At 46.2% G+C, this 9,654-nt stretch overlaps 1 protein-coding gene across 1 annotated transcript; it reads left to right on the top strand.

Moving 5' to 3' along the window:
* The first annotated feature begins 586 nt into the window (after positions 1-586).
* Positions 587-8,464, top strand: PANX3 (pannexin 3). The gene is made up of 4 exons (XM_068975985.1): positions 587-767; positions 1,729-1,871; positions 5,331-5,545; positions 7,825-8,464. The coding sequence occupies exons 1-4, from the start codon at positions 587-589 to the stop codon at positions 8,462-8,464; spliced, it is 1,179 nt and encodes a 392-aa protein (XP_068832086.1).
* The last annotated feature ends 1,190 nt before the right edge of the window (positions 8,465-9,654 follow it).

Here is a 9,654-nt window from a genome sequence, read left to right as displayed (position 1 = left end):
TTTTAGAAACAGACCGGAGGCAGGGCAGGGGATGTAATGCCAAAAAACAGATCGGTTTCTGGGAAAGAGCCTGGGCCCGAAGGAAAAATCACCACTGGGACAAATACTATGTAGGAGCCGCAACCCTAACAGAGTCCTGGGGGCTCCATTCCCACCCCAAACCACGAAATGAAGGCCTTCCACACATTTAAGCAATCTCCACCCAGATTCCACACCAATTACACGGGGGGCCTTGCCGGACAGTCCTCCTCCTCTCCCCCACCCCACCAAAAATACTTGATTAATGAGAGGGCAGCTTAAAGCCACGGGACTGCGTCTGCCTTCGACGGTCCAGAGGGCAGCCTGGCACCAGCCCCAGCCGACACCCGACCCTCCTCCAGTAACAACACACTGGGCGATGCCTCCCTCTAATTACCAGGTGCCTGGCTCAGGGCCTGGCCAGTTATTTAGAGAACCAGTGCCCGCTCCTCACACAGATACTCGTGAGGCCCAGGCTGCAGGCACCGTCTGCTGAAAGCCAGCTCCCTGAAGCTGCCACCTACCGGGACCCCCTTCTGCCGGCCTTGGGCCCAAGCTCGACAGCAGCATGTCGCTCGCACACACAGCTGCAGAATACATGCTCTCGGATGCCCTGCTGCCCGACCGCAAGGGCCCCCGCCTCAAAGGACTGCGCCTGGAGCTTCCCCTGGACCGAATGGTCAAGTTCGTAGCCGTGGGCTTCCCCCTGCTGCTGGTGTCACTGGCCTTTGCCCAGGAGTTCTCCTCCGGTAAGTGGCTTCCAAGCCCCAGTAGGCCTTGAAGCAAGACAGCCCCCACCCTGTCCAGATCGCATGACTCGGGCGGGGCATCACCCAAAAGGCAGATTATGCATCTGTTTAGGATGCCAGCAAAGCTGAGATGCAGAAAAACTTTGAAAGTCATTTCCAAAATTTTGCAATAAAAATAGCCTTAATTCCAGTATGCTTGAAATCATCACAACGATTACTTTTATTTTGATTTTCATGTGAACAAAAGACATTAGAGTGGTATCATCTTTCCAGGATTTCTAAAGGTTTTAATTAGCCAAGCTTTAGATAAATCTCTTATCTTCTTGGGGCCTTTTCTTACTCGCCACCTCCTGGATTATTGACTTGAGAACACATGTTAAGTGCCTGGCAGAGCCTGACAGCATCACAGGTGCTCAATAAATCCACTCTTTCATCTTCAAGAACCCCCGCCCTGTGCATGAACACTAACAAATACATATACCTAGTGGTCCAGGTGCTAGATTAACTCAGCAAATCTACCACCTCCATTAAAGATAGCGTGAGCTTTCCAGAATAGGGATTTGTTTTCTTAATATTTATTTATTTATTTGGCTGTGCCAGGTCTTAGTTGCAGCATGTGAGATCTAATTTCCTGACCAGGGATTGAACCCAGGCCCCCTGTTTAGGGAGCACAGAGTCTTAGCCACAGGGCCACCAGGGGAGTCCCTCAGATTTGGGATTTCTGGCTCTCTTTTCTGGTTGTGTAGTGAGCTCCCTACCTTTCCCAGGGAGATTTGTCAGCCTCCCACTACTTCTTCATTCACCCAGAAAGCTAGGGCCTGGGAAGAAGACAGTGCCTGACAGATACAGAGATGGTCAGAGTTCTGGAAGTGACCCCCGGAAAGCTCTTAACTGATTGTCCCCCAGCTCCCTGTTCCTCCACCCCTACTCAGGGCTGCCTCAAGCTTTGTTCCTGTTTCAGGGTCTCCCATCAGCTGCTTTTGTCCCAGTAACTTCAGCATCCGGCAGGCTGCCTACGTGGACAGTTCTTGTTGGGACTCCCTGGTTCACCACGAACAGGATGAGTCTGGCCAGTCCAAGACGAAATCCCTCTGGCCTCACAAGGTAAAGGGGCTGGGGCTCTACCAGCTGAGTGGAAGGGGAGGAACTGAGTCATTAAGTTCTCTCCTTGGCTGCCCCTGCCATTTAATTTTGGTCATTGACTTTCATGTTTCAGGCATTCTTCAAATATCTGGTCATATATTTGCTCACACGCTTCTATCTGACTGCCTTGGGTTGAAGCAATCAGTTTAAAGGGATTCCTATGGGCCATTTCATTAGGAAAACCTCAAATATCAGCTGATGACAGCTGCAATCTGATATTCTGGACTGGTCAGTTTTCCCAAGAAGAATCGGTCAGTTCCTAACTTGTGCAGAGGGGGCAGCAGGCAGTTGGCATCAAGCTTTTCTGCCAACCCTCTTGGAACTCAATTGTGGGTGTCAGCATCCAGTACTTACACAGCTCACTGCCCCCTGCCCCCATTCTCAGTATGGCCCCCTGCCCTCAATGGACCCAAGTGCAGAATCTGTCTGATTTAACATTTCCAAAGAATAAACCATAAGGGTGGTTGGCTGACGGCATCATGTTTCAGAAAGGACCTGTGGGTCTGTTTTCTCAGTATTCCTGTTTCCAGCTCCACTTGCATCCCCAGTTTCAGACATATCTGGTATCTCCCATTCCCAAGCCTTTCTGCTTCTGTGTGTGGTGAAAAGCAGCTTGTGGCCCCTACCTCAACACCGCATCCTCTCTGCAGGCTGGTACCCTCTATTACATAACTGCTTCCCAGGTTTCAACACTCTGTCACTCCTGTCGCCTCTCCTATTTTCCTTGTCCTTATAGGATTATGAGGGGATCCCTTTATTGTCATCCTAGTGAGGTTTCATGAGGGAGCATAAGTAATATGTATGTACAATTTACAGTTTTAAATGGAGGTCACTCATAGCTGTTTCTAGTTATGACAATTTACAGCTTATGATAGCTATAACAATTTACAATGCCACGTTTACTCAAAATGCCACAGTTCTAGGACCCAGACAAAACCAGAGATTTTACCAGGGGGGAAAGAGGGGGGAAGGGATAGTTTAAGAGCGACGTGTACACATAGCTATATTTAAAATGGATAACCAACCAGGACCTACTGTATAGCACAGGGAATTCTGCTCAATGTTATATGGCAGCCTGGATAGAAGAGGAGTTTAGGAGAGAATGGATACATGTATGTGTTTGGCTGAGCCCCTTTGCTGTCCACCTGAAACTATCATGACATTGTTAATTGGCTATACTCCAATATAAAATAAAAAGTTTAATAAAAAAAAAAACAGAGACTTCATAGAAAGAGTTCATGAGGTGTCTGTCTCTGAAAGTGTTCAAGCAGGATCTAGACAGTAACAAGTTCAAAGTACTGCAGGGGGGATTTACATGTCAGAAAAGAATCAAATTGTCAATCATGAAACGTCCTGAGAGCTCTTTAAGCCCATATTCTCTGGCTCCACTTTAAACCTATTGAAACAGAAGCTCTAGGGTGAAGAGTTCATTTTCTAGAAATATTTCTTACACAGGAGTGAAAATGTTCCCATTTTCTCTTGTGGCCTAATATGACTTTCCTAGCCTGTCTCTCATTTAGTTCAGAAACACACACACGCAACCAAATATGCACCCTCCCTCTTCTTCTTCAAACTATAGTTTGGAGAAGCTACAGTCAAGTATTTATTAAAGGTGTGTGTTATTTGCTCAGTCATGTCCAACTGTTTATAACCTCATGGACTGTAGCCCACAAGGCTCCTCCATCCATGGGATTTCCCAGGCAAGAATACTGGAGTGGGTAGCTGTTCCCTTCTCCAAGGGATCTTCCCGACCCAGCGATTGAACCCACATCTCCTGCTCTGCAGGCAGATTCCTTACCATCTGAGCCACCTGGGAAGCCCATTTATTAAGGGATTAAACTCCAAAATCAAATTGCCTGGATCTAAATCCTGCTCACTCACCTACTAGACACATAACCCTGAGGGGGTTTCTCAACACTTTCATGCTTCAATTTCTTTGTCTATAAAATAGAAATACTGATAGTACCTGACCCTGAATGAAAAATGCATATTCAGTACCCAGCACACATGTCCTTAACTAAGTCTCTATAAGAGTTTTTACTATGTGCAAAACAGTAGGCCATATGAGAAATAGATGGGGAAACAGTGGCAGACTTTATTTTTGGGGCCTCCAAAATCACTGCAGATGGTGATTGCAGCCATGAAACTAAAAGACGCTTACTCCTTCAAAGGAAAGTTATGACCAACCATATTAAAAAGCAGAGACATTACTTTGCCAACAAAGGTCCGTCTAGTCAAGGCTATGGTTTTTCCAGTGGTCATGTATGAATGTGAGGTTGGACTGTGAAGAAAGCTGAGTGCTGAAGAATTGATGCTTTTGAAGTGTGGTGTTGGAGAAGACTCTTGAGAGTCCCTTGGACTGCAAGGAGATCCAGCCAGTCCATTCTAAGGAGATCAGTCCTGGGTGTTCTTTGGAAGGACTGATGCTGAAGCTGAAACTCCGCTACTTTGGCCACCTCATGAAAAGAGTTGACTCATTGGAAAAGACTCTGATGCTGAGAGGGATTGGGGGCAGGAGGAGAAGGGGACGACAGAGGATGAGATGACTGGATGGCATCACCGACTCGATGTACGTGAGTCTGAGTGAACTCTGGGAGTTGGTGATGGACAGGGAGGCCTGGCGTGCTGCAATTCATGGGGTCGCAAAGAGTCAGACACGACTGAGCAACTGAACTGAACTGAACTGAACCTGTTAGGTGTGGTGAGTATGAAAAGAAACCATGAGGAAAAATCCTTCATCTCAGGGAGCAAACATTATAATGAAGAACACCAAATTTATACACACCTCGACACCAGCTTCCACATACAGAGACCAGACACAGCACGCAAGGAATCCAAGACAGTGCCTGATGTGTAGTTTGGTCTTACCAAGAATCCAGAGACGAGAAAAAGCCACTGCATATGGGGGTGGGGGGAGCAGGGGAGAGGGAGCGGACGGGGGAGGGGAAGGGGGGAGGGGAAGGGGGGGAGGGGTGGTGGGCAGACTACATACAGGAAATGGGGCTCTGACTTCCTCTCTGGAGAGTCAAAATAAAAGCCATGTCAGGGCCCTTGGCAGCATTTTGAAGGCTAGTGAACTCTGCATGTCTAATGTTAAGAATCTGGAGTGGTCAGAGCAAGAAAAGTGGAAGATTGAGAATGAGGTGCTCTCCCCTAGACTGCCATGATGACCATGGCCATGACCTCTAGGTGGCTACCCAGGATAACATGCATGGGCGGTGGGAACAGGCAGCTAGTGCTCTTTCTCTTCCCTTCCTCCCTTCCTTCCTGTCTCTGTCTGTCTGTCTCCCTGTGTCTCTCTACCTTCCCCTTCCGAGGCAGGAATCAGCGAATGAGATCCCTCCCTCAGCACTCTCTCTGCAAGGCTGTAAGGTCTGGGCAACCCTGGGCTGCCCTCCTCAGCTTTCTCTTCCCCTGCAGGCCCTCCCTTACTCGCTGCTGGCCCTGGCCGTGGCCATGTACCTGCCGGTTCTGCTGTGGCAGTATGCAGCCGTGCCGGCCCTCACCTCGGACCTGCTGTTCATCATTAGTGAGCTGGACAAGTCCTACAACCGCGCCATCCGCCTGGTGCAGCACATGCTGAAGATCCGACAGGAGAGCTCGGACCCTGATGTGTTCTGGGATGAGCTGGAGAAGTGAGTTGTCTCCTCCACTCCTTTCCAAAAGACTCCGTCGAGCACTAAAATGGTCCTTGCAGGGTAATCTTGAAACTCTCCTCTGTGCCGTCCTTCTCTAGAATTCAAAGTGCTTAACACATCACCTTATTAACATACTACCATCTCTGTAGAGGCAGAGGGAAAAGGAGTGTGCCTCCAGTTTACAGGTGAACCCAAAGTGTCACAAAGGGGTTAACCTCTAAAAGACCACTTCTTAAAAAATCTCTACTGAGGTTTTTGAAATTATTAATTTATTTTAGTTTTTGACTGCACAGCGAGCAGGCTTCTCATTGCAGTGGTTCTCGTTGTGGAGCACAGGCTCTAGGGTGGGCAAACGAGCTCAGTAGTTGTGGCACCAGGGCTTATTTGTCCCACAGCATGTGGAATCTTCCTGGACCAGGGATCAAAGCCGTGTCCCCCGCATTAGCAGATAGATTCTTAACCACTGGACTACTAGAGAAGTCCTGAAAGATCGCTTTTACAGAAACTTGAATGGCTTCTCCCAGGCCTGCAGGCAAAAAGATCCAAGTTTTCCCAAATATTTTTCCTAGGCCGTCCACACACTGTCATCAACTACTTTGTCAATCTTCTCTCAAACTTCCAAGTAACAGAAACCTTCCATGCCCCCTGGGCAGTCTCCTTCCTTTCTCCCGAACAAGCCATTCATTCATTTAAGCACTCATCTGTCATTTATGGAGCACCACACACAGCTCTGGGTGCTATGGAGATGTGTGTGTACATGTGTGTTGAGGGAGGAAGGGGTAATATCATATTGAGGGTAAGCAGACAACGAATGAGCATAACACACAAATAAATTATATGGTAGAAGATAAGTGGATAAAGAAAACTGAGCCAGGGTAAGGGACTCAGGAAAGCTGGGAGGTGGAGAGAGGCACAGTTTTAATTTGGGTGGCCAGGGCAGGCCCCCTCTAAGCACAGTTGAGCTAAGATTTGAAACCCTAGTTTGTGCACATTTCTATCCTCTGAAAAAAGCTCCTCCCCTGTCTATCTTTCTGAAAGCTATCTACCTTTGGAAGACCAATCTAAAACAACATTCTCCAGAGATGTTTCTGAACACTCCAGCTCACACTGTGGTCTGTCTCCTAACTTTTACAACTACTGTGGTTTGTATCCATTTTTAGCAACAAGTCAAGCATTATTTTCATTTCATATTTGCATGTCTCCTCTGCCCTTTCCCTGAAAGCCAGACTGTAAACTTCTTCAGAGCAGAGACTGGATTACATATACCAATAATACATAAACACTAAATAACAACTCTCAATAAACACTTGTAAGCACACTTATTTTTATAAAATGAATGAACAGGCCTAAAAATCACACACAAAGAAAGCAGACTGAAAACCAGAACATGGTAATTTAGAATCCCAGTCCCATGCTAATATAATAAATCAGTGCTTCCTAAGAATCCTGCTTCAGCTTAGAGATTTAGTTTGCCCTGCTAGGCAGAAATCCAGAGTGATCAGTCATTTATTACTCACTGACCATTCGCTGGGTTTACTGCATTGCATTCATAACTTGGAGAATTAAGATACACTCACATACCTGTTTTGGGGAAGAGGAGTGGTTATGCTCAAAAAAGACAGACGTTCCTGTGAGCCAAGAATACCATGCTGGATACACAGATTTTGTTACTTCCCCCACGCAGCTCTCAGGATATAGTTTCTTTGTTTTTAATTTTGTTTTAAATTTTATTTATTTTACTGTGCCGTGTCTTGGTTGTGGCATGTGGGATCTAGTTCCCCGACCAGGGATCAAACCCAGGACCCCTATATTAGAAGCATGGAGTATTAACCACTGGGCAACCAGGGAAGTACATCAGGATATAGTTGTTTTTTTTTTTTTTTTTTTTTTTTTTGGCTGTGCCAGGTCTTCGTTGCTGCACGGGCTTTTCTCTAGTTGTGACAAGCAGTGGCAACTCTCTAGTTGTGGTGCACAGGCTTCGCACTGCGGTGGGTTCTATTGCTGTGGAGCACAGGCTCTAGGGAACATGGGCTTCAGCAGCTGCAACACGTGGGTTCAGTAGTTGCAGCTCCCAGGCTCTAGAGCACAGGCTCAGTAGCTGCGGCCCAGGGGCTTAGTTGTTCCTCGGCATGTGGGAGCTTCCTAAACCAGGGACCGAGCTCATGTCTCTCGCATTGGCAGGTGGAGTCTTCACCACTGAGCCACCAGGGAAGCCCCCTCAGGATATAGTTTTAAATGCTTCTTCCTAAACTTGGCCACTTTCTCCCCCTGCCCAGGGCTCGGAAAGAACGGTACTTTGAATTCCCCTTGCTGGAGCGGTACCTGGCCTGTAAGCAGCGCTCACACTCACTAGTGGCCACCTACCTCCTGAGGAACGCCCTCTTGCTCCTCTTCACCTCCGCCACCTACCTGTACCTGGGCCACTTTCACCTGGACGTCTTCTTCCAAGAGGAATTCAGTTGTTCCATCAAGACAGGGCTGCTACATGATGAGACCCACATCCCGGACTTCATCACATGTAGGCTGACCTCTTTGTCTGTCTTCCAGATTGTCAGTCTCGCCAGCGTAGCCATCTACACCCTGTTGGTTCCAGTGATACTATACAACCTCACACGGCTCTGCCGGTGGGACAAACGGCTCCTCTCTATCTACGAGATGCTCCCAGCTTTTGATCTTCTCAGCAGAAAAATGCTGGGCTGTCCCATCAATGACCTCAATGTGATCCTTCTTTTCCTCCGAGCCAACATCTCTGAGCTCATCTCTTTTAGCTGGTTGAGTGTCCTTTGTGCGCTGAAGGACACAGCCACCCAGAAGCACAACATTGACACCGTGGTTGATTTCATGACTTTATTGGCTGGCTTAGAACCCTCAAAACCTAAACATCTCACCCACGGGATGTGTGATGAAAATCCATAGTTAAGAAACTGTGAAGCAAGAAGTCCTATGGAAAGTAAAAATCTCTCCCCTTTTTCACAAGCCTCATGCGCTAATACACAAAAACACCCACGTTAGGATTGCTAAGCTTGGATTTAGCTGAGTCGAACATCCTATATTATGTTATCCCAAAGATGAGAAGATAAAATCATCACATGGAAACAAACCTGAAAGTTGGAGCTGAAGAATAAGAAATATAAATATATATATAACGTCTAGAACATAATATGATGACAAGAAGAACACTGAAACTAGAAGTCTAGACATTATAAAAAGGGAGAAAGTTCTATAGGCTATTCATGGAGGCAGGTTTTTCCCACTGTATTTACTCCATGACCTTTCTAGGATAAACACTCAGTTTACCATGCTCTCCTTCAAAGTCTGCCCAGGGTTTCCTCCCTCAAGAAGCCGTCCCCATCTCCAAGCTCCTCCCCTGAGTGTTGCCATATCATCTGATACCTACCTCTGAGATACAACTTATTACACTGTATTAATATAGCCCATGTACTTGTCTTTTCCTCTTAAATAAATTACCTAGAGGCTGTGTCATCATAGGCACTAATAAATAAATATTCTTCTGAATACACAGGGAACAAGAAGCTTTGGGAGGTGTTTTTGCTGTAGTCTGCCTGAAGTCAGGAAAAAATTGAACAAGAGGACTCTGATGCTTTGGAAAGCATAAAAGCTACTAGGGAGTTCTATTCTTCTCCATCAGGAGAAATAATTGAAATGAATGAACTCTAGCAGAAAATCCAGGATGTATCAACAAATCTTGTTATGAAGATGGTTGACTGATCAAGATAACACTTGGTAACCCTTCAGAACTAGATGAACTAAAGAGCAAAGAAGCATGTGAGAAATACATAAGATCTATTGGACTACACAGTCCACGGGTCGCAAAGAGTCAGACACGACTGAGCGACTTTCACTTTCACTTTCACTTCATTGAGGAGTGAAACTGGAACCCTTAAATAAACTAGTTTGAAACAAAAAAAAAAGTCAAACATGGAAATAATTATGTAAAATTATTACACAACTGGAATATTAAGCAGACATCTAAAGTTACATTTATAAAGAAGTTACAATAACACTACAATATGACTATAACAGTGGTAAGTGAACAAAAGAGGAAATATTACATTCAGTATCATCTAACCTATGTAAATATCCAT

The sequence above is a fragment of the Capricornis sumatraensis genome, chromosome 8 (assembly GCF_032405125.1).
Source record: "Capricornis sumatraensis isolate serow.1 chromosome 8, serow.2, whole genome shotgun sequence".
NCBI lineage: Eukaryota > Metazoa > Chordata > Mammalia > Artiodactyla > Bovidae > Capricornis > Capricornis sumatraensis.
The sequence above is the reverse complement of the archived record's forward strand: the minus strand, read 5'-3'. Positions and strand labels throughout refer to the sequence as shown.